Source organism: Ammospiza nelsoni, chromosome 5 (genome assembly GCF_027579445.1).
Source record: "Ammospiza nelsoni isolate bAmmNel1 chromosome 5, bAmmNel1.pri, whole genome shotgun sequence".
NCBI classification, from domain to species: domain Eukaryota; kingdom Metazoa; phylum Chordata; class Aves; order Passeriformes; family Passerellidae; genus Ammospiza; species Ammospiza nelsoni.
Genome location: NC_080637.1, coordinates 1,100,462 through 1,125,288, shown reverse-complemented (window position 1 = coordinate 1,125,288; position 24,827 = coordinate 1,100,462). Strand labels below are relative to the sequence as shown.

General features: G+C 46.1%; 1 protein-coding gene across 1 annotated transcript in view; it reads left to right on the top strand.

The window, feature by feature from the left end:
• The window catches only part of UBE2H (ubiquitin conjugating enzyme E2 H), a 52,931-nt gene that overhangs the window by 14,974 nt on the left and 13,130 nt on the right, over positions 1-24,827 (top strand). The window contains exons 2-3 of the mRNA XM_059471559.1: positions 18,258-18,334; positions 18,807-18,881. Of these exons, the coding sequence (XP_059327542.1) occupies positions 18,258-18,334; positions 18,807-18,881 (152 nt within the window). The remainder of the gene's footprint in view (positions 1-18,257; positions 18,335-18,806; positions 18,882-24,827) is intronic.

Genomic DNA, 24,827 nt, shown 5'->3' with positions numbered 1-24,827 from the left:
AGGCAAAGCTGTGATGCTGAAGGCTTTGATATTCTTTTCCAAGGTGCTTCAAACAGCAAAAAAAAACCCTGAAAGGGGAACTTTCCCCTAATCCTGTCAGGGTACAGGATGGATCAGGAGCAGGAGCCACTTGGCTCAAGCAGATCCTTGGGTTGCAGGTGTGAGGTATTGCCCACATTTCCCATTTTGGGGCTCCTGAATTCCCTCAGAAGGCAGCAGGACTTTGGGTGCAGGTGTGAGATATTGCCCACATTTCCCATTTTGGGGCTCCTGGAGGCAGCAGGACTTTGGGTGCAGGTGTGAGATATTGCCCACATTTCCCATTTTGGGGCTCCTGGAGGCAGCAGGACTTTGGGTGCAGGTGTGAGATATTGCCCACATTTCCCATTTTGGGGCTCCTGGAGGCAGCAGGACTTTGGGTGCAGGTGTGAGATACTGCCCACATTTCCTGTTTTGGGGCTCCTGGAGGCAGCAGGACTTTGGGTGCAGGTGTGAGATATTGCCCACATTTCCCGTTTTGGGGCTCCTGGAGTCCCCAGAAGGCAGCAGGACTTTGGGTGAGGTGTGAGATATTGCCCATATTTCCCATTTTGGGGCTCCTGGAGGAGCCAGGAGGCAGCAGATCTGTGGGTGAGGTGTGAGATATTGCCCATATTTCCCGTTTTGGGGCTCCTGGAGGCAGCAGGACTTTGTGTGCAGGTGTGAGATATTGCCCATATTTCCCGTTTTGGGGCTCCTGGAGTCCCCAGAAGGCAGCAGGACTTTGCCACGTGCCCATCCCTGTCTCAGGACGTGGCTGGAGCTGCCACAGGCGTCACAGAAACCCACATCAGCTGCTTTTTAGGTCATTACCACACCTGGCTAAATTTAGCCTGTGAACCACAGGAGGGAGGGTTTGGATCCCAGTTCCTGCCCCATCCCTGCTTCTGGGCTGAGATCCCTGGGGTTTTAATCCCATGGGCAGGGACAGCCTCAGCTTGGCTTGGGAAGCTCCTGGAGAGGAAATTGGAGGTGGAATTGCAGGGAAGGGTAACAGGACATGGAAATTCTCTGTGGATCAGGGGTTGAGTCCCATCCAGGGTGGCCAAGAGGAGAATCCTGGCCCATTTCTGTGTATGGAGCAGCTCCACATCCCAAAACCTGTGGTGTGCTGAACTCTGCTTGCTGCTGGAGATTTGTGTAGGTTTAGGGTGGGAAAGGGAGAAAACCACTTCTCTCATTACCCTGTACATTTATCTCAAGGAAAGAATGTTCCCTCTTTTCTATATTTTTCTTTCCTCCAAGCCCCACATCTCTGCTAAAATTGTCACATGGCAGAGATGAGTAAAGGGGAGGAAAATAAGTCACTGTGGCAGCAAAGGGAAAATTGTGGGAGCTGTGTGTGCTGCTTCAGGAATTCCAAGCTGTCTTTATTTGAACTTCCTTGGTTGTTGCAGCATCCTGGTTCTCTGCTGCACCAGCACACTGCTTAATTGGGATTTTTTTTATTTGTGGATTAGTAATGTTGTCCTCCAAATGGCTTCAAGTGTGTCAAGGCTGCTTCATTCTGATTTCTGTGATAAATTGTGCCTTTGAAAGGCTGTCTGCCTCTGCCGCGGGTCACCTGCAGTTCTGAACGTCTGGCAGAGGTCGGCTCCAGGCTTTTTGTGCTGGGCTGGGGAAAACTCGGCGGGTTTTTATCAGCTCCTCTCTGAAGGAGGAGACACTTCAGACTCGGTGACAAAATCCCACTTTTCAGGCAGCTGCACCTGCTAACGACTGAGCTGTTAATTAGTTTTTAGTGCAGTTGCAGCGGTGTTCCTTTGTCTCTGCTATAATGGTGATTCAAAGGGAGGGGATGTCAAGGAATCTTCTGTTTCAGCTGAATTTAACTAATTATGAGAAAGCTCTGCCCTCACTCCAAGCACAGCCTGAAAGCTGGGAATTGCAGTGTCCTGCCAGTGTGGGGTGTGTTCCAGGCCTGACCCCAAAGCTCAGCTCCCATTTTAAACTCACTGCTGGTATTTTTTCTTTTTGATCCCCACAGCAAACCCCAGGTGTTGTTGTTGCTGTGGGGAAAGCTCCAGGGGAGTCTGTGAAATAGGAGGATATAAATGTAGGGATGGCTGATTTGTGACACCCGTGAGCCTGGGTTGGGAGGGAGGTGGGATAATTCAGCTGAGCAGCTGTGCCAGAGCAGGATCTGGATCGCGGTGAGGATGAGCTGCTCCTGATCCCAGCAGATGCAATCCCACCCCTGTGTCCTGCTCTCCCTCTCCAGGTGGGTGTGGTGCTTCTGGGTGGGAGATTGAATTCCCAGAGCTTCCAGCAGTGACAGCACCTTCCAGACTCCCCCAGGGAAACCTCCCAATCTTTCTCAGCCCTCCCACTCACATCTTGGAGGTTGTTTTGGAGGAATCTTGGCCACTGTGACCAGGACTTTGTGTTCTGTGTTCCACCAACACCCTCTGCTGCTGCAAAAAAAAAAAAAAAAAAATTGCCTTTTTCCTTTCATTGGGTGGTGCTGGTGTCACCTGTGCCAAAGTGGCTTTAATGAACCCTCCCAGTGCTTTAGGGGGGTTGTAAAAGGGAGGGAGAAGGGTCTGGAATGGCCTGGAGGGACAGGATGAGGGGGAATGGCCATAAACTGAGAGAGGGGAGGTTTAGGGCAGGAATTGAGAGGGAATTCCCGGCTGGGCAGGTGGGGATGGAATTCCCAGAGCAGCTGGGGCTGCCCCTGGATCCCTGGAGTGTCCCGGGCCAGGCTGGATGGGTTTGGAGCAGCCTGGGGTGGTGGAAGGTGTCCCTGCCATGGCAGGGGGTGGGTGTGGATGATGTTTAAAATCTCTTCCCACCCAAAGCATTCCACGATTTTAATCCCTGTCACCAGAGGCTTCCCATAGTCAGGGAAATCCCCAGTGCTTGAACACAGCCTGGACCTCTTCCTTCTCCCTCTGCTGAGCATCTCCAAAGCCTGCAAACCGTAAAAATAATTAGAAATAGGTGTTTGCCATGGCAGCCTTCAGCATGGCAGCTCTCCTGGGGCACGGGCACCCTCCAGCCCTGGCTGGCCCTGGGTTTGGTGGTGCCAGCATTGCCAGATGCACACAGAGCTCCCAGGTTTGTTCAGTTCAGCATTGCCAGATGCACTCAGAGCTCCCAGGTTTGTTCAGTTCAGCATTGCCAGATGCACTCAGAGCTCCCAGGTTTGTTCAGCTCAGCATTGCCAGATGCACTCAGAGCTCCCAGGTTTGTTCAGCTCAGCATTGCCAGATGCACTCAGAGCTCCCAGGTTTGTTCAGCTCAGCATTGCCAGATGCACTCAGAGCTCCCAGGCTGTGCTATTCCCTCCTTGGGGATCATTGTTCACCCAGCCTGGCTCTCTCCTGTTTTCCTCTGGAACACAATGTATCTATGGACCTTCAGCTTGCAGGACAGTCCTGTGCAAGGAATCCCTTGGGAAAGGCCAAAAACCCCTCAAAGCTCCAGCCTGAAAATGGCATTTTTTGTGATCAGGAGGAATTGCTGGGATTAGAGGAAGCACCAGCCTGATTTCCTGAACTTCCTGGGCCCATAAATGAACTGTTTGCAGGTGGTTTGGTGATTACCTGCCCCAGTGTCAGTCTTTAATTTAGATTCTTAGCAGAGTTGGCCAGGCTGGGTTGAACCTGGAGCAGTGGAAGTGTCCCTGCAGGTGGAACTGGGTGCTTTGAAGGTCCATTCCAAGCCAAACCAGCCTGTGATTGCACTTTTCCAGAGTGAATGGCTCGATGGGAACTCCTTGTTCTGACCCAGCCTTGGAAATTGTGCGTTTGTGTTTTCTCAGGGCTGATCCAGCAGTGGAATCCCACCTGACTTGGCAGAAAGCTCTGAGTGATGAACTCACATTTATTCATGAACTCTTTAAATAGAAGTGGCCACATGCCCTGGACAGAAATGAGGCACGAGGCCACTTGTGCAGCCTGGCTGTCCCCAGGCAGCCCTGGGGTGCTGGATGTGGTTGTGGGGAAGCCTCAGTGCCCCATTGCCCTCATTCCACCGTGAGGATGAGGAGGATAATTGGGTTAATGGCTGTGACAGTGGCACCTTGGATTGCTGCAGGGATTTCTGTGCAAACCCTGGCGTGCAGGAGGCTCCTGCCCCTTTTCCTGTGGCACCGCTGGGCTGCCCTTTCCTGCTGGGTGGCTTTGGGGTGGTTTTATGTGCCAGGTGACCTGGAAAGAAGGAAAACTTTGTAAACTTCAGCTGTGTGTAACCAGGGTGCTTGCTCCTAAATCACTTGGGCTTTTTCTGCTTTGGTGTGAGAGAAAAAAGGGAAATTGTGGTTGTTGTAACTTCACCGGGTCTGTATTCAGGTTTGGAATTTGTGCTAAAACCCAAGGAAGTTGTGTGTAAATCCTGCCTGGGCTGCTCCTCTAAAACACTGAACAAAGCCAAGGAGGGGGGAAGCAAACCTGATCCCTCTGGAGGTTGTGGCAGGGAGAGAAGGGAACAAATCCCATCCTCTGGGGCTTGGGAGGGATCTGTGAAAGGCACAGCGCCCCCAGCTCCCCAACTCCAGAATATTTCTGTGTGGGACTGGGAGGAGCTCTGCAAAGCAGCCCCACTGTGGACATGCAGCAAGGAAAATGGAGTTTGGAGGTGCCTGGGGAGCAGGAAAGGAAAAATCCCCCCGGACTGTGTTCCTGGCAGGGCAAGGAGAGCTGTGGTGAACATTGCCCCAACCAAAGATCCTCACCAGGGTTCCAAATGAGCCTTTCCAAGGTGTGGCTGCTGCCTCAGCACTTAAGGGAGAATTTGGGGTGCAAGCCCCTTCCACAGGCTTGATGTTCATCCTGACTTCCCACTGCTGGTGAGCTGCTCTGTGCCTTCTCTGCTGCATCTGGGAATCAGAAAAGCAGAATTTCATTTGTTCTTGAAAAAGAAGTGTATTTTGAATAGTGTTTTGAAAGGAACAAAAATCCCTCAGGAACGATCCCCCCCTGAAAAATCCACCTGGTGGATTCCTTCAGTTTGGGAAATCTGCACTGAGGGCAAAGCAAGATTTTCCCCTGTGTTGCTTTAGGTTAGACTAATTGCTGTAATCTCAAGTTTGATTTCCACATTCAGTTGGCTTTTAGTTCCTCCACCTGTGCTGGAGAAATCCCAGTGGGTTTGCAGATTTGTTTTAAAGCTCTTTTCTTTGAGGATTGGCAGATAAGAACCAGGAGGGCTCAGAACTGCTGGAGCTTCTGGCTGAAGCAGCAAAAATTCTGGAACAAACAACTGGAGAATGGCTCAAAACTGGAGAGGATAAGTTGAGATTAAATCTTAGGAAGAAATTCTTCCCTGTGAGGGTGCTGGGGTTCCCCTGGATTCCTGGAATTATTTAAAACCAGGCTGGACACTGGGGCTGGAGCAGCCTGGGACAGTGGGAGGTGTCCCTGCCACGGCAGGGGTGGCACTGGAGGGGTTTGAGATCCCTTCTCGCCCAAATTTTATGGTTCTGTGAGACAGCAGGGGACAAATCACCCCCAAAATATCTTTGGAGACTTTATTGCTGTTGAGGTTGGAGCAGGAAACACCTGGGGGGAGGCAGTTCCTGCTGGGAGTTTGGATTTGAGGCACAAAAGCCAATTATTGAGGAATTAAGGTTGAAGCAGCTTTGTGAGCCCAGAGCTGCCTCATTTCCAGGGGCACTGTCCATTTCTGTGGGCTCTCAGTCTGGTTTAGAGTGCAAGCCCAGCTTGGCCAGGCTGGAATTCCCAGCATTTGGAGCTGTCTGAGCTCTGGAAACCATGGGTTAAAAACCTGGTGTAAGTGGGATCAGGAATGCATCCCTGAGTGTTTCTGGTGGGGTTGGAATGATCTGTGCAGAACATGGAGAGAGCTCAGCTCTCCTGGGTGCTGGGGAGCAGGACAGAAAAATCCCCCTGGGTTCTGCTCCAGGCAGGCCCCGTTGGGATCCTCTCGGGATCCTGAGCAGGATTTTGAGGGGTTTGCTCCCCGTGTGATGTTTCAGAGCTCAAGGCTCAGTTTGTTCCCTGGAAGCCTCTCCCAGGCCTGGTTTTTGGTTTTTCCTGGAGCATCCCAGCGTGGAGTGTTTGTCAAAGCAGTTCTGTTTCACACTTCCACAAATCAGTGTTAGGCTGGGGCTGGGGCTGAGGATCAGCATCCTCTTCCTCACTCCCTGTGCTCCATTCAGCATCTTTGGCAGGCAGGGAAAGGTCCTGGCAGTGGGCAGCAGAGAGGATGTGGAATCTGCCTCCAGAACCGGACCTGCTCCATGCCAAAGCTAAATTTAAGCTTCATTTATTTTAATCTTAAAATATTCCCTTTGACACTTTCTCCTTCCTGCCACGAAACTCTTTTATCTTGTTTAAAATCAAGACCTTGACATAATTCTAGATTTTTTTTTCCCTGAATAAGCCCTTGCCAAAGCTCAGCTCTTGGCCTCCTCTACATCTGCTGTGAGTGCAAACATCTCATCCCAAGGGTTCTCCAGCAGGAGGAGATGGATGTTTGTCCCTTGGGGACTTCATGTCACCATTGCTGAGGTGCTTTGAGGCACTTTGTGAATGACTGGGGAGGTTTCTGCAAGAGAAAAAGCATTTCACTAAAATCTACAAAAACCTAACCCAAACTCCCCTGGAGGGAAAAGGCCTAATTTTAAAATAATTATTTTTTCTTTTTTTTTTTTTTTTTTTTTTTTTGTGAAGACTAAATTGGAGAAATATTGGAATATGTCAAAGCAATCTGCTGCATTCTTGTAAATCACATGATGAGCCCCAGCCCCAAAATAAACTCAGATCTTGGGCTTGGTGTCAGGTCTAGCTCAGGTTTGGGGTCATGCTCGGTCCTGTGGTTGCACAGCCAGGGTTTCTCTTTCACAAGAGCTTCAGCACTTCCTGAATCCTCCCAAAGAGGAAATGAAGCCTTGCCAGCACACCTGGAGAAAAGCAAAGGTTGTATTTTCTCCTTCTGGTGTTTCTCTGAAAGCACACTTGAAATTTCTGGCTGTTGGAGAAGTTGATGATTTGTACAGAAACCACTCGGTTCCACCAGTGTGTCCCATCTCCATGGAAACCAGCTCCTCTGGGTGGGAGCCTGGAGTGATGCAAACATCAGATCTGCTGCTTCAGCTCAGGGACACGTGTGGCCACCAGCACTGCTCCAGTTCCACCCTCAGTTCTTCCAGAACTGCTCCAGTCCCATCCTCAGTTCTTCCAGAACTGCTCCAGTCCCATCCTCATTCCACCAGAACTGCTCCAGTTCCACCCTCAGTTCCACCAAAACTATTCCAGTTCCACCCTCAGTTCCACCAGAACTGCTCCAGTTCCACCCTCAGTTCCTCCAGAACTGCTCCAGTTCCACCCTCAGTTCCTCCAGAACTGCTCCAGTCCCATCCTCATTCCACCCGAACTGCTCCAGTTCCACCCTCAGTTCCTCCAGAACTGCTCCAGTTCCACCCTCAGTTCCTCCAGAACTGCTCCAGTCCCATCCTCAGTTCCTCCAGAACTGCTCCAGTTCCACCCTCAGTTCCTCCAGAACTGCTCCAGTTCCACCCTCAGTTCCACCAGAACTGCTCCAGTTCCACCCTCAGTTCCTCCAGAACTGCTCCAGTCCCATCCTCAGTTCCTCCAGAACTGCTCCAGTTCCACCCTCAGTTCCTCCAGAACTGCTCCAGTTCCACCCTCAGTTCCACCAGAACTGCTCCAGTTCCACCCTCAGTTCCTCCAGAACTGCTCCAGTCCCATCCTCAGTTCCTCCAGAACTGCTCCAGTCCCATCCTCAGTTCCTCCAGAAGTGCTCCAGTTCCACCCTCAGTTCCACCAAAACTATTCCAGTTCCATCCTCAGTTCCTCCAGAAGTGCTCCAGTTCCACCCTCAGTTCCACCAGCACTGCTCCAGTCCCATCCTCAGTTCCACCCGAACTGCTCCAGTCCCATCCTCAGTTCCACCAAAACTATTCCAGTTCCATCCTCAGTTCCTCCAGAACTGCTCCAGTTCCACCCTCAGTGCTCCTGGACCCAGCTCCCCTGAGCTGGGACTCAGACTAGGGGATTCTTCTGGTTCCTGATTTATCCAGCTCTCAGGAAGTTCCAGGAATTTTTTTTCCAGGAGTTCTCCTGGGAAGCTCTGAGGTCACAGTGGAATCCTGGGATGGTTTTGCCTCTCCAGTTATCCCAGAGAAATCCTCCCTGTAGGATCCATTTAAGGAGTTTGCCTCTAATTAGGTGTTAATTGCCCCTCTTAGACCCGTGTTAGGCTTTTCCTGAGATTGAAGGAAATCTGGTGCTGGTGGAGGTGGCTCTGTCACTGTGGTCACACACGGGACAACCCTTCAGCTTTATTGATCCCAGCTCCCTTCCATCAAGTCCAATCCCCTTTAAAATCCCTGTGCCGGCTTCTCCTCCCCTTGGCTGAGGCGTCTCTCTGCCAGGAGGGTGGGGTCAGGGTTAAAGGGTTTGTGATGTGTTGGAGGGAGGGAGGGAGGGGTTCCTGGTGCCACCACTGCACTCAGTGTTGGCCCATCCCAAGCTGAGCACAGTTCTGGACAAGTCTGTCCCAGTCTGATTTCTCTAATGCAAAACCATAAAATAACATGGAATGGAACAATTTTAGGTGGGAAAGGCCTTGAGATCATCCAGTCCCACCGTGGCCAGCGCTGCCCCGTGTCCCCAAGTGCCACATCCACAGGGCTTGAAATCCCTGCAGGGATGGGGACTGCAAACCTCCCTGGGCATTTCCAGTGCCTGGGCACCCTTTCCAGGAAGGAATTTTCCTAAAATCCCCCTGGCCCAGCCTGAGGCCGTTCCCTCTGCTCCTGTCCCTGTTCCTGGAGCACAGCCCGACCCAGTGGGAAATGGGTTTGTGAAGGATTTGTAAAATTAGATAGAAAGTTTATATAGTTTTGTACATTTGTATATAAATACTAAGCTAAGGTGTGTTGATTTAGGAAGGTTATAGAATAGATTTGTTGAGAGAGGTTTTAAAATAGGGTTTTGTAAAAATATTAGATATTTTAGAGAATTAGAATATCACTATTTATTTAGTTTTACTATTTATTATAGTAAATATTATATTATATTATATTATATTATATTATATTATATTATATTATATTATATTATTATATATAGTAAAACTAAATAAATAGTAACATTCTATATATAATAGAATATCAATACTATTTATTATACATATTATATGTGTATGATATACATTTATACATACATAATATATTTATTTTATACATGCATTATATGCATTATTATATGCATTATATATTTTATACATATATACTTATTATACATAGTATATATATTACATATAAATACTATTTATTATAGTAATAATAGTAATCATTCTGTTATCAATCTCAACATGTAGTTTTACTATTAAGTCTTGTAAAACACCTCTCAATTACCCCATCTCTACAAAAACTAAGAAAATCACCATCCCCTCCTCCAGGGACTTGTGCAGAGCCACAAGGGCCCCTGAGCCTCCTGTGCTCCAGGCTCAGCCCCTGCCCAGCTCCCTCAGCCCCTCCTGGTTCTCCAGGCCCTTCCCAGCTCCCTCAGCCCCTCCTGGTTCTCCAGCCCCTTCCCAGCTCCCTCAGCCCCTCCTGGTTCTCCAGGCCCTTCCCAGCTCCCTCAGCCCCTCCTGGTTCTCCAGGCCCTTCCCAGCTCCCTCAGCCCCTCCTGGTTCTCCAGACCCTGCCCAGCTCCCTCAGCCCCTCCTGGTTCTCCAGACCCTTCCCAGCTCCCCCAGCCCCTCCATGGATAAAAGATCCAATATGTCCCTGCCTCCTTTTTCTCTCCAGTTGAAACTTTCTAAGGGAGCAGCAGAGAGCTGGGAGGGCAGTAAATGGATTTATTTCTGTGGGAGAAGGCCAGTGCTGCTCCATCCAACATGGAATTGGATGCACCTTGTGTTCTGTGGTGCTCCTGGGGAAGGAAAAGCAGAAAATGGATTTATTTCTGTGGGAGAAGGGCAGTGCTGCTCCATCCAGCATGGAGTGGGATGCAGCTTCCTTCTGGGGAAGGAAAAGCAGCTTTGGAGGAAAATGCTGACTTGGTTTGTGCAGGTTCAGAGCAGCCAGCTGGGCTGCACAGTGTCTCCAGGGAAAAGCTGACTTTTCCTTCTACCTTCTCTTTATTACTCCAGTTTCTTGGCACAAAGCTGGTGGAAATGAGCCAGATGTAAATCACCAGGAGCTCCAAAGCAAGCAGGGCAGGCTGGAGGCTTTGCTGGAGCAGCATTTTCTTCTCCCCAAATCCCTGCTTTCATCCAGAAGGTGCCTTTTGCTTCCCAGCAAAGTTGGTGGGGTCACTGGTGAGCAAGGGCTTTGTCTGGGGGAGATTTGCCATTCTTATGTGACATTGGGAGGGATGCTGTGGAATAATTGAAGAATTCTTTGTTTTGTGTGTGATTTTTTCCCTCAGGCAGGTGGAGGGGTGGCCAGGAGGGGATTTTTTCACCGCAAAGCTGCAATTCCAACAAGGAAAATCTTGTGTGCAGTAAAATGAAATTTGCCATCCTTATGTGAAATTGGGAGGGATGCCTTGCAATAATTGAAGAATTCCTTTTTTTTTGTGAGTGATTTGTTCCCTCAGGCAGGTAAAACCTGGTGGAGAGGTGGCCAGGAAGGGATATTTTCACAGCAAAGCTGCAATTCCAACAAGGAAACCTGTGTGCAGTAAAATGAAATTTGCCATCCTTATGTGACATTGGGAAGGATGCCTTGGAATAATTGAAGAATTCCTTTTTTTGTGTGTGTGATTTGTTCCCTCAGGCAGGTAAAAACTGGTGGAGAGGTGGCCAGGAAGGGATTTTTTCACAGCAAAGCTGCAATTCCAACAAGGAAACTTGTGTGCAGTAAAATTACATTTGCTATCTTTATGTGACATTGGGAAGGATGCCTTGGAATAATTGAAGAATTCTTTTTTTTTGTGTGTGATTTGTTCCCTCAGGCAGGTAAAACCAGGTGGAGAGGTGGCCAGGACGGGATTTTTTCACAGCAAAGCTGAATGTCCCACAAGGAAACTCTTGTGTGCAGTAAAATGAAAGCTCAGCAGCCAGGCACAGGTTGCTGCTCAGTTATTAATTCACAATTCCTGCCCTTCCAGGGCGTTTTTGGCAGCAGGCAGAGCTGGTGTTGTCTTACAAGGAGTGAACCCCCCTGTGCTGAGGTGTCCCTGCTTCACTTGGCACAGGGAGCAGGAGAGCCAAGGCAAAGCTGTTTGTCCTCTGAGCTTTCCAGGAGTGCTTTGCTGTCCTTTTTGTGTATTTTGTAGGATTAAAATCAGTTTTTTGGCTTTCAGAGCTGTGGGATTCCTGGAAATGTCCAGTTCAGACTCATGGAATGCCAGAATGGTGTGGATTGGAAGGGACACCTCCTCCTGTTCCAGGCTGCTCCACCCCCGGTGCCCAACCTTGGCCATTGCAGGGATCAGGGGCAGCCCCAGCTGCTCTGGGAATCCCTTCCCAAAATCCCACCCCAGGCTCCCTCTCCAGGGAATTCCCTCCATTCCCAGCTCTCCCAGCCTGGCTCCAGCCCTGCAGCAGCTCCGTGGATTCCTCTGTCCAGCTCCAGGTGCTGCTGGTGACTCCAGAGCTGGATCCAGCTGGGATCTCATCAGGGCAGAGCAGAGGGAGAATCCAGAGGAGTCAAAGTTGGGATTTGCCTCAGGAATGTGAGGATAAAACCCCAGGAATGTTCAACAGAACATCCTTGGCACATAACAAAGCTGGGCTCAGTGCTGGAAAAATCCTTTGCTCGCAGGCAGAAACTCTGAGGGTGCCCTGGGGCAATGAGAGTTCCTGGCTTGAGGGAAACCCACGGATTTCAGTGTGGGAATAATTTTAGCATGGAGTTCTCATGAAGTTTGCAACAAATCAGGTGCTAAAATCCACCTCTTGCTGCTCCAAGAAAGCACAGCTTTTTTGTTGCCTCTCTAACCTTTTTGACTACTGAAAGTTCTTTTTTTAGTCCCCTGCAGGGCTGGAGGAGGGAAATTAAATGTGAGTAATGGGCAGGGAGTTGGGGCAAACAGCGATAAAGGGAAAATAGGGATAAAAGTAAAAAAATATATAAAATGAAATGTATAAATAATACATATTTTATATAAATGTAAATATATATATACATAAATATAATACATATAGATATAATGAAGATATATATATAATGTAAAATATATAACTAAGTATATAAATAAATATAAATATACAAATAATATATAATATAAAATTATATAAAATAATTATCTGAAGTATCTAAATATATAAAATATCTAAATATATAAAATAAAACATAAATAATATATAGTATATATAAATATAATAAAATATATTAAATATGAATATATAGTATATAACATACAAATATATGATGGTAATAAATATATATATATATAGATCATATATAGTATAAAAGATAAAGTAAGTATATAAAAATATATAAAATAGGGATAAATATATTGGGAATAATTTTAGCCTGGATTTCTCATGAACTTTGCAACAAATCAGGTGCTAAAATCCACCTCTTGCTGCTCCAAGCAAGCACAGATTTTTTATGGCCTTTCTAGCCTTTTTGACATCTAAAATTCCATTTTTCTGGTACCCTGCAGGGCACGGAGTTGGGGCAAACAGGAATAAATGGAAATAGGGATAAATATTCCTGAAAGCATCCCAGGTGCTGTTCCTGAGCTGTGGTGTCAGGTGCAGCTCCTGGGGATGCTGGATCAGAAATATTGATCCCTGATTTCCCTTTATCCCTGATTTCCCATTATCCCAAAGGAGGGACTCTGGAAGAGGCTGGATGATTTCTTTTTTATTTTTGAATACATTCAGGTTTGCTGTTTGGTTTTCCTTCAAGTTCAGGATGATTTCTCTGGTGATGTAATGTCATGACAGAGATCCTTAAAAAATTCCTAATTCCTCATCATAACCCTTAACCCATCTCTCACTTCAGTTGTAACCCCAGATAAACCCACAACTTTATTTTTCTACAGAATATTCCAACTTTCTGCTCCTCTTTGCCGTTTGTGTTGCTTGCTGAATATTGTTAGCAGGAAAATGAGTTTTCCCAAGCTTGTAACTAATGTGAATTTTAAAGAAACTTAATGAGAGGACTTTTTATTTTTTCAGTGAAATGTTTGCCAGGAAAAAGCCACTGAGCCCTGTGAGCAGCCAGACCACATGCAGGCCATGATGTTCAGCTGGGATTTGGGGAGCTCTGGGTGTGAAGTCAAATCCTTACAAATTTTTATTTGATTGCTGCAGGGGAAGTGCAGCCCTGCAGTGCTGGGTGGCCCTGCAGGAGGATGAGGAAATGGGAATTTGACCCTGGAACAGGCAAATCCACAGTGGCCACTTTTCCTGACTGCTGGATGGGTCCTGACAGTCCAGATCTGAAAGGTTTGGAGGGGATTTTGTCCTGATGTATAAAACCCAAAATGTTTTAAATTGCTTTTTGTTCTGACTGAGGAAACAATTTCAGTTTCAGTTTCCTCAGTGAGTTCAGCCCTGAAAGCAGAGCCTTGATCCCTGCAGGGAGCTGGGGTATTCCTGTCATGGGGACAGGGCTGTTCCTGTCACCCTGTCACAGGAGCTGGGCTGTTCCTGTCCCACTGTCACAGGCAGTTTGGGATGTTCCTGTCACCATGTGACAGGGAGTTTGGGGTATTTCTGTCACAGGCAGTTTGGGATTTTCCTGTCACTGTGTCACAGGGACAGGGCTGTTCCTGTCCCACTGTCCCAGGGAGCTGGGCTGTTCCTGTCACCCTGGCACGGGGACAGGGGTGTTTCTGTCACATTGTCACAGGGAATTTGGGGTGTTCCTGTCACAGGAACTTTGGGGTGTTCTTGTCACACTGTCACAGGAGCTGGGCTGTTCCTGTCACCCTGTCACAGGGAGTTTGGGATGATCATTTCATATGGAGGTTGAGGTATTCCTGTCTCACTGTCACAGGGACAGGGGTGTTCCTGTCACACTGTCCCAGAAAGCTGGGCTGTCCCTGTGACACTGTCACAGGGAGTTTGGGATGATCATGTCATAGGGAGTTTGGGGTGTTCCTGTCACAGAGACAGGCTGTTCTGTCACAGGGAGTTTGAGGTGTTCCTGTCACCCTGTCACAGGGAGTTTGGGATGATCATTTCATAGGGAATTTGGCATGTTCCTGTCACAGGGACAGGCTGTTCTGTCACAGGAGCTGGGCTGTTCCTGTCACACTGTCCCAGGAACTGGTGTGTTCCTTTCACAGGGAACTGACATGTTCCTGTCCCAGGAGCTGGGCTGTTCCTGCTGTGCAGATCCACATCTCTGTCCTCCTTGGAGCTCCTGGCACGTTTCAGGCCCTGGAAGGGAGCGTGTACAATTCCCTTGGCTCTTTCCCAGCAGCCCTTCCCAGCTGATATTTGCAAACAAGCTTCCATAGCATCATCTCAATATCCCAGTGTGTTTTTCTGGTGTTAAAATTCTCCTCATCATCCTGGCACTGAGATAATTTATCTTCATGTCCTCAGAACTCACTTCTCATTCCTGTGGCTTTTGAACTCAGAGATCTGACTCATGTCCACATTTTTCTCTTTTCCCTTGAATTTTCCACTGGGTTTTTTTGGCACCGGGTCCAGTTGGCATCCTGAGGTGATGAGGAGATAAAAACAGCAAGGCCAGAAGCCTTGGGAGGGATTTGGGTGATTGTTTTTGAACATTTCAGGGCGTGGGATGTGTTACAGGCTGGGTTTGTAGCTGTGAGCTTGGCTCTGTGTCCTGCTGTGGGAACAAGGGCTCCTTCCAGGTGAACCCCTGGAATCAGCAATGTTTCAAATCTTTATCCATTAATTGCTTGGGGTTTTGTAAATCTGAGTGACGAAAAGTGTGCTGGGAGAGAATGTGGGTGCAGAGAGATTGGCCTGGACAGGGTGGACTAAAAAATGTTCTTCCAAAATGGTCTTCCCAAAAAGTGCTGGATGTGTGGTTGAGTTTCTGGGGGCTTTCTGCAGGGATAGAAATCCCCTGAAAGGGGTGGCTGGCAATTCTGGACACAAATCCCAGCAGAAACCTCTGGAGATCACCCTAATTGTGTGGGAATCTTTCTCCAAGTTCTTGGTGCTCCTTTCCTGGTGTTTTCTGGAGCTGTGCTCACTCTCTGAAGACCTGGAGCATTTCTCATTCTTGGAGTTCCTTGGAATCGCTGCAGGATCCATCAGCAGAACCTGGATGCAGGAGAGGACATCCCACAGCTGGATTCCTTCAGGACTGTGGGTCTCCAGACTGATTGCTCCTGGATGTGAGCCTGCTGATGAATTCCTGCCATGTTTGGGACAGAATTCATTGGGATTGGGCTGTGAGATTTTCACTTTATGGAAAAATTCAGCATGAGCTGAGAGAGCAGAGCCTGGATTCACTGCCAGACACATCAGCAGGAGGGATGGAGGAGCTTTCTGTGGGAATGTGGTCTGGACACTGCTCCAGAGGGGTCCAGTCCCCTCTGCTGGTCCCTGTGCTGCTGGGGCAGTCTGTGGGAAGGTTGCCTCAGATTCCTGCATTTCCCAGCTCCTGCAATAGCTGCTCCCTTTCCTGAGGGCTTTCTGGAGATGGAAGAAGCTTGTAGGATGGAAATGTTCTCTGCACCAGCTCCATGCAGCTCTCCCAGGAGTGGTCTCAGCTCTTTTGTTGGTGGCATTCCAAGATCTCACTTTCCTGGGCATCTTTTCCTTGCTGAGAAGGGCGAGGGCAGATGGTTCACCCCAGCTGTGGTAGTAACTGGAACTCACCTCATTTCAAGGAAGGAGGCCTTTCCCAGCTTCATTTCTGCTGTTTCCAGAGCTTTCCCCTGTGCTGATGTTGCTGAAATCCACTTTATTTTCAGTCTGTCCTCAGTTATGGACTCAGGGAATGGTTTGGGTGGGAAGGGACCTTAAGGATTCCAACCCAGACCATGGCAGGGACACTTCCCAGTGTCCAGCCTGGCCTTGGACATTCCAGGGATGCAGGGACAGCCCCAGCTGCTCTGGGGATTTGTGCCAGGGTCTCACCTCCCTCACAGGGAAGAATTTGTGGTATTGTGTTGATAAACACTGTGGTTGTTCCCAAACCTTTCATCCCAGTGTTTCTCCCTTTCATGAACTAATTCACTCACTGATTTTTTTATAGGAATTTTAAATCTTTGCCACAACAAGGACAATATTCAGATATGGCCCTGCGTGGCTCATGAATATTTTTTGAATTTGGCAACACCAGGATTGAGTCTGGGTGTGGGAAACTCAGCTTTAATTTACAGTTGGCATTAACTCAGGGAGCTGAGGAGCATCCAGGATCAGCCTGGGAGAGCTGGTTTTTATTAAGCAGGACTCGATTTAGTCCAAAGTAAAACCATTTGTGCTTAATCTGATCCATGAAGCTTCTGTGAGTGTGAAAATCCAGACAATTAAACATTTTCTGGGCCATCACTGCACACAGCAGGGCTGTGCAGGGCTTTGGGAACCTGGAACAGTCATCCAGGGATACATTTCCTGAGGAATGAGTACCACTGCAGGAAGTTTTGAAGTTTGAGTGCCATGAAAAGATCTGGTGACAAATGTCCCTCAGGCACGACCCTTCCTTGGGAGGCTCCTCACCACAGACCTGGAGTGATGCTGCTTTTCCAGAGATTCCATTGGGTTTCAGCAGGAAAATCACTGCACTGAGGGCATTTCTGCCCTTTGGGAGCTGCTCCTGGGTGGGTGCAGCAAGTAAAATTCCTTGCTGTGGAGTTTTAGGGCAGAGCAGCTCCTGCTGAACCCAGAAAATTCCAGAGCCAAACACACAGCTGCAAACTTTTCCCTCTCCCTGTGAGAATGAGGGGAAGGAGGTTCTTGTGTCCAAACCCTTTTGGAGCTGACTCTGTGGGAAAAGTCTGCCCCATCTGGGAGTTGTGCCTGAGGAATTGCAGTAAATCCTGAGGGATCCCAGACTGGGATCTCCTCACAAAAACTGCCAGAGTGGAGTTGGCACTTTGGGATGCGGGAGCCTCACCCAGCCCATGGTGACATCCAGCAGATTTCATAGGTCGTCACATAAAATCAGGGCTCTGAGGTGGGAATTCTTTATTCCTGGTGGTTTTGGGGAATTCCTGGATTAGGAACATCTCAGTGTGTGCCCAGGGTCTGTGGAATTCCTGCAATCCTGGGCAAACTTGGTGCCATGAAAGCAGGAAAGCTTCTCCATCCAAAGGGGAAAAAGGGGAACCTGCAGTTCCCTACAGCTGGAACATTCCTGCTGTGATTGAAGGATCTTTATATGAAATATTCCCTGTCCCTTCCCTCAGATGGGAGCAGCCTCAGTGCTGCAGAGCCAGGGTTCAGCTGGGAACAAACCTTTCATTTTCTCCTGCTTCCCTAGGAATTCCTACCCACAGCACTGATGAAAGGGAATTGCTGTAGGATGTTATTCCCAATCCATTAACCCTGATTTACAGCAGAATTCCTTATCAAGCTTCAGTGCTGAAACACCTCCACTGATTGAACTGGGCCTGGCTTGGAATGAAGATTTCCTGCTCTTCCCTTTGTGTTCCCTTCTTCCCCATTTGCCTTTCCCTTTTCTGTTCCCTTCCACTTGCCTTTCCCTTTGTATTCCCTTCTTCCCCATTTGCCTTTCCCTTTGTATTCCCATCTTTCCCACTTGTCTTTCCCTTTGTATTTTCCTCTTTCCCACTTGCTTTTCCCTTTCTATTCCCTTCTTTCCCACTTGTCTTTCCCTTCTTTCCCACTTTCCTTTCCCTTTCTAGTCTCTTCTTCCCTGTTTTCCTTTCCCTTTTCTGTTCCCTTCTTTCCCACCTGCCTTTCCCTTTTCTATTCCCTTCTTTCCCTTTGTGTTCCCTTCCTCCCAAAGCACTTTGATTCTCCCTGTTGTTCTTTCCCCTCATTTCTCCCCAGACTCAGGAGTTTTTTGGTCCTGCAAGTCAGATTAACCTGGGATTGCCAGGATTTCCATGGGAGCTGAGGGATGGGAGAATGGAATTCATTGGAGCAGTGGATTTACTTCAAACACGTCCCAGTGCTCCCCCAAATCTGAGCTTGCTCTGTGCAGGAGGGGATGGAAATCTGAGGGTTCACCCCAAGGTTCCTCAGGGCAGGGGAGGGTGGGGAATTGGCTTTGCCAACGTCACTGTGGTCACTCAGATGTTTGAGGACACTCAAATTCCACGTGGGGCTTGGGATAATTTGAATATTTGGGTCACTGGGCTCTGAGTGCATTCCTTGGGTTTTGTTTCCTGGTTTGGATGTTTTTCCTTGACTTGCTGCACCAGGATTGAGAGCAAACACGAAGTCACAATCTTAGGAGGACTCAACGAATTTGTTGTGAAGTTTTATGGACCACAAGGAAGTAAGTTCATGTCCCTGCCCTTCCAGGAATGCAATCTCTGGCTTGGGGAATAGGGAAATGCCATTCCAGATGAGCAGATCTGAGGGGGATGGAGAGGAATCCACATTCTGAGGGTGGGAGCGTGGCCATGGATAGACCCCATCCCTGGGAGCTCTGGAAAGCTCCTTCAGCACCCTGAGCTTTCCTAGGCCTGGGAATGTCCATGGAGTCTGTCATTAAAATGGCTTTCCCACCTTAATTTAGCACCATCTCCAAAGGTAAGGAGATCATCCCTCAGTTTTAATCAGGTGTCTTTGTGCTGAGATCTTCCCCAGGATCTGTTCAAATGTGTGGGGCAGAACAGGAAAAAGGCTTTGAAATCTCCCCCCAGTGGAGCTGTGGGTTATTCCAGAGATAATTTTCCTGAATTCTCTGGTTCTGTTTGTGCTCTCTCAGCTGTGGAATATCTAATTCCTGCTTTCCTCCCTTGCAGCACCCTATGAAGGTGGAGTATGGAAAGTTAGAGTCGACCTTCCTGACAAATACCCCTTCAAATCCCCATCTATAGGTAACAAATGCTCATTTGCATCAAAATCTGGGATTTGGGCCTGAGCTTTGCAGCTGGAGTGGTACCAGTGTAATACAAGGATTTTTATGGGATTTCAGATCTCAAGAAAGGAATTTTGGGCTTTGGAAGGAGGAGGAGGAGCTGGGAGTGGGATTTGGCTGCATATTTGTGTGTTGATCAATTCAATCTCTGTTCCATGTGGGGTTTTTTAATAATTAACTCCACTTACTGTGGCATTAATTATTAAAAATTTTAAATAAAAAAAATTAATTTAAAGTTATTAAATTATTACCTTTAAAATTTTATTAAATTTAAAATTATAAAATTTTTATTTAAAATTTATATAAATTTATTTATTAAATTTAATTTTATTAAATTTAGAAGTTTAACAGTTAACTCCACTTATTGTGGAGTTAATTATTAAAGAATTTAATTTTAAATTTAAAAAATCAAATTTAAATTTATTAAATTTAATACATTTATTAAATTTAAAAATTTATTAAATTGCTACATTTAAAAATGTATTAAATTTAGTTTATTAAATTTATTTTTATTTACAATTTATATAAATTTATAAATGAATTTATTTATTTATTAAATTTGATTATATTAAATTTTAAAATTTAATAATTAGCTCCACTTATTGTGGAGTGGGGGAGCACACAGTTCTTGGTGTTGGGGTGAACCCAACTTTTGGGGTTTTCTGTCCAAAAGTGGTGGAAGTTCTTCCACTGCAGCCTCCATGCTCTTGCAGCAGGGAATACACATGTGGAAGAACTGAAAATCAGGGATTTATCACCAAAAACCTGCTGGCTTCACTGGCCAGGCCTGTTTCACCTTGGGGAGAACAGGAAATTCCATCACAAGATGGTTTGAGCTTGGATCCATGCCTGGGGAGCAGGAAACCACCTCAGGTGTCTTCAGGTGCCACTCCAGGGGCTGAAACCCTTTCCAACATCATCATCCTCCTTTGGATGCCTCCTTCAGATACCCCCTCGGGCTCAGATTTTATTGGGGAGCTCTGTGGGATCAGGAATCTCTGTTCCAGTGGCAATTGTGCCTTTTGGGAGAGGCTGCTGCTGTCCATACACCATCCTTTACATTTTTTTAATTTTATTTTTTTGTTTGGAGCCTTCTGTGAGCCCCAGGGATGTGCAGATGTTTCTGAGAGAGAGCACAGCAATCTGCAGCTCTCAGGAGCCTTTTCTTCCTCCTGAGCCAGCTCTGGAGCTCCCTCTTGGAGAGGCACATTGCCATGGGAATTCCCTGTTTGCTGCCTGTCCTTGGTCCTTCCCCCTTCCCAAACCAGTCTGGAATCAGGGAATGGGATCTTAAACCTCATGGAATGGGATCTTAGAGCTCATGGAACCATGGAATGGGATCTTAAACCTCATGGAATGGGATCTTAAACCTCATGGAACCATGGAATGGGATCTTAGACCTCATGGAATGGGGTCTTGAACCTCATAAAATAATGGGATGGGATCTTAAACCTCATGGAACCATGGAATGGGATCTTGAACCTCATAAAATAATGGGATGGGATCTTAAACCTCATGAGATGGGATCTTAAACCTTATGGAATCATGGAATGGGGTTTTAACCTCATGGAATGGGATCTTAAACCTCATGGAATCACAGAATGGGATCTTAAACCTCATAAAATAATGGAATGGGATCTTAAACCTCGTGGAATCAGGGAATGGGATTTTAACCTCAGCCCCAGCACCTGCCACCATCCCGGGCTGCTCCAGCCCCAGTCCAGCCTGGTTGGACATCCCAGGGATCAGGGAGCTGTTCCTGCTCACATCTCTGAGTTCTTTTGGCCCTTTTCAGGTTGATTTTGCTGCTTTTCTCTCGGTTTTCCATCCCTCTCTTGTGTAAATCTGTTGTGTCTCCACTGGTTTATCCCAGACCTCGTGAGGAGCTTCCCTCACCCTATGATCTCTGTTCAAGTGACTGAAAAACCTTTCTTTTCTACCTGAAAAACTGCCTCTTGCTGGAAAATCTGCTTTTTTCCTTCCCAAAGTCTTCTTCTTGCTGAAAAACCCTTTTCTCCTCAAGATCTTGCTGAAACCTCATATTTTTCTTCCCAAAAAACTGCTTTTTGGTGTAAAACCCCTTTTTTACTTCCCAAAATCTTCCTCTTACTGAAAAACTCCTTTTTCTCCTAAAAATCATTCTGAAACCTCATTTTTTCCTTCCCAAAGTATTTTTCTTGCTGGAAAATCCTTTTTTTCCTTCCCAAAAAACTTCCTCTTGCAGAAAACCCCTTATTTTTTCCCTCAGGCTCTTTCTGAAACCTCATATTTTTCTTACCAAAAACTGCCTCTTGCTGGAAAAATCCCTTTTTTTTTCCCAAAAAACTGCCTCTTGGTGTAAAACCCCTTTTTTCCTTCCCAAAATCTTCCTCTTGTAGAAAACCCCTTTTTTATCTTTGAGCTCTTGCTGAAACCTAATTGTTTTCTTTTAAAAAAAACTGCTTCTTGCTGAAAAAACCCTTTTTCTTCCTAAAATCTTCCTCTTGCTGGAAAAAATCCCTTTATTTCTTTCCAAAAAACTGCCTCTTGGTGTAAAACCCCTTTTTTCCTTGCCAAAATCTTCCTCTTGCTGAAAAATCCCTTTTTTCTCCTCAAGATCTTGCTGAAACTTCATATTTTTCTTCCCATAGTCTTCCTCTTGCTGGAAAACCCTCTTTTTTCCTTCCCAAAATCTTCCCCTTGTAGAAAAACTGCTTTTTTTCTCCTCAAGATCTTGCTGAAACCTCATATTTTTCTTCCCAAAAAACTGCCTCTTGCTGAAAAAATCTGCTTTTTTCCTTCCCAAAATTTTTTTTCTTGCTGAAAAACTCCATTTTTCTCCTCAGGCTCTTGCTGAAAATCCCCATTTTTCCCCCCAAAAATCTCCCCTTGCTGGAAACAAGGCTTGGGCTGGATGGAATCCCTGCTGGAGCAGAGCTCAGGAAAAGCCGGGGAGCCCCAAGGAAAGTTCTGGAACTCAGGAAAGCTCCCAGGAGGCTGCAGGGAAGGGCTTTTGCCTTTATTTCCCATTTTTGCTGCCCAGCCAAGCTTATCTGGGAGAGCCAGGCCTGGGTGGGGGGTGCTGGTTATCTCTGCTTGGGGCACTGCTGATAACAGCTGCACTGGGAGTGATGGAAATGAGAATTCTCCCCTTCCTGAACCTGCCTGAGCTCTGGGAAAAAATATAATTAATAGGGATAAATTTTCTATGGAAATCTTTGATTTTTTAGGGACTGGGAATGATGGAAATGAGAATTATCCCATTCCCAACCCTGCCTGAGCTCTGGAAAATAATTGTAATTAATAGGGAATAAGTTACATCTGGAAATCTCTGGTTTTTAGAGACTGGGAATGATGGAAATGAGATTTCTCCCCTTCCTAACCCTGCCTGAGCTCTGGAAAATAATTATAAATAATAGGGAAGGAGTTTTCTGTGGAAATCTCTGATTTTTAGGGACTGGGAGCACTTGGAGTGATGGAAATGAGAATTGTCCCACTCCTGAGCTCTGGAAAACAATTATAATTAATAGGGAAGAAGTTTCCTGTGGAAGTATCTGATTCTTGGAGACTGGGAGCACTGGGAATGATGGAAATTAGAATTTTCCCCTTCCCAACCTAGTTTGAGCTCTGGATTATAATAATTATAATTAATAAGGAAGGAGCTTTCTGTGGAAATCTCTGAGGTTTAGAGACTGGGAGTGTTGGAAATGAGAATTCTCCCATTCCTGAGCTCTGGAAAATAATTATAATTAGTAGGGAAGGAGTTTTCTGTGAAAATCTCTGATTTTTAGAGGCTGGGGGTGATGGAAATGAGAATTCTCTCATTCCTAACCCAGCCTGAGCTCTGAAAAATAATTGTAATTAATGGGGAAGAAGTCTCCTGTGGAAATCTCTGTTTGGGATTCTCCTTTTTCCTGTTTAGGACTTTTCTTCTCTCCTTTCCCTGTTTAGAATTCTCCTTTCCCTGTTTGGAGTTTTGCTTCTCTCCTTTCCCAGTTTGGGATTTTCCTTTCCCAGTTTGGGATTCTCCTTTTCCCTGTTGAGGTTTCTGTTTCTCTCCTTTCCCTGGGATTTAAATTCTGCCTTTCCTGCTTTCCCAAGGGGGATTTGGGGAGCACTGGGGGGCTCCTTGGAGCTCCCAGGTCACAGAAATTTGTGGGAATTTGGTGTTTTAATCACTCCCTGCTCCTGCAGATAAATTCCCTTTAATGGCACAAACAGGAGGAAATCCAGTCCAGCCTGGCTTGGGTACAGGAGCAGCCTGGAATTTATTTACTATTTATTTACTATTTATTTTAAAATCTGCAGGAAGATTAGGCCAGCACAGGGTTTGTTAATAATCAAATACCACAACTGGAAAATTTACATTCAAAACACCCACATCCTCAATATCTCAAATAAATTCTATATATGCTACATATTTTATAAAAATTCTCTCTATGTTTATAAATTATATATATTTATAAACTCTCTCTATATTTATAAATTATATATATTTATAATTTTTCTCTATATTTATAAATTTATCTATATTATACATTTTATATATTTATATTATATTATCTGCATTATTATATTAAAATTCTCTGTATTTATAAACTCTGTATTTATAAATTCTCTCTCTATTTATAAATTATATATATTTATAAATTTTATCTACATTTATAATTTTTCTCTATATTTATGCATTTTATATTTTCATTTCTATATTATATTATCTGCATTATTATATTTTCTATATCTTCACACCCAACTCTCATTTTCTTCCATCTCTGTCCCAGTTACTGCAGGTGCAGATATTTCAATTTTCCCTTGCATTTCTATTTTCCTTTTTTTCCAAGTGTTTTCCCAAACAGAACACCTGGTGTATGCACAGAACATATGGAATATATAAATATATATATGTATAAATATATATATTGTGTAGAATGAGGCATTGTGGCAGCTGGTGCAGGAATGCAGCTGGATTTAATTCCATTTTTTTAAAAATTTCATTGAATTCCAGCCAGGATTTCACAGATTTCTCCTGGCTTGTGCTTCATTTATTGTTGTGGGAAGCTGCTGGGATTTGAGGGATAAGAACTGCTTGTGTTAGTGAGTGCTCCTCACTTCAAATCCCATCAAAAATCAGTTTGTGCTGTACCAAGGAGGGCTCCTTGACCTGGCAGGGAGTGAAGCTCCAGGGTGGGAACATCCCTGGGAAATGGGAACATCCAGGGGCAGAACCAGCTGGGACTGGGACAGAGGATTTGTCCAGGTGCCCTCCTGCCATGGGTCCTCAACCTTCTTGTGATGGAACCCTGAAATTGGTGTGAAGTGGGGCTAAAAATTCAAAATTTCAACTTAAAAACCAATTCCCTTGGGTGTTTGGGGAGGGAGAAGTGTCCAGCTGGCCTCAATCCATGAGCAAATCCATGTGTGGGGTTTGGGATGGGTGGGTGGACAGAAACCTGCACAGAGTGGGAAATCCTCCTGAATTGATCCCAAACTGGAATTTCATTTTTCATGGATGTTTATGGGGGTTGGGGATGGGTGGGTGGATAGAAACCTGCACCCAGTGGGAAATGCTCTTGAACTGATCCCCAGCTGCACCTGGAATTTGATTTTCCATGGATGTTTATGGGAGTTTGTGATGGGTAGTGGATAGAAACCTGCACCCAGTGGGAAATCCTCCTGAATTGATCCCAAACTGGAATTTCATTTTTCATGGATGTTTGTGGGACTTTGGGATGGGTAGTGGATAGAAACCTGCACCCAGTGGGAAATCCTTTTGAATTGATCCCAAACTGGAATTTCATTTTTCATGGATATTTATGGGGGTTTGTGATGGGTGGGTGGACAGAAACCTGCATAGAGTGGGAAATGCTCTTGAACTGATCCCCAGCTGCACCTGGAATTTCATTTTTCATGGATATGTACGGGGGTT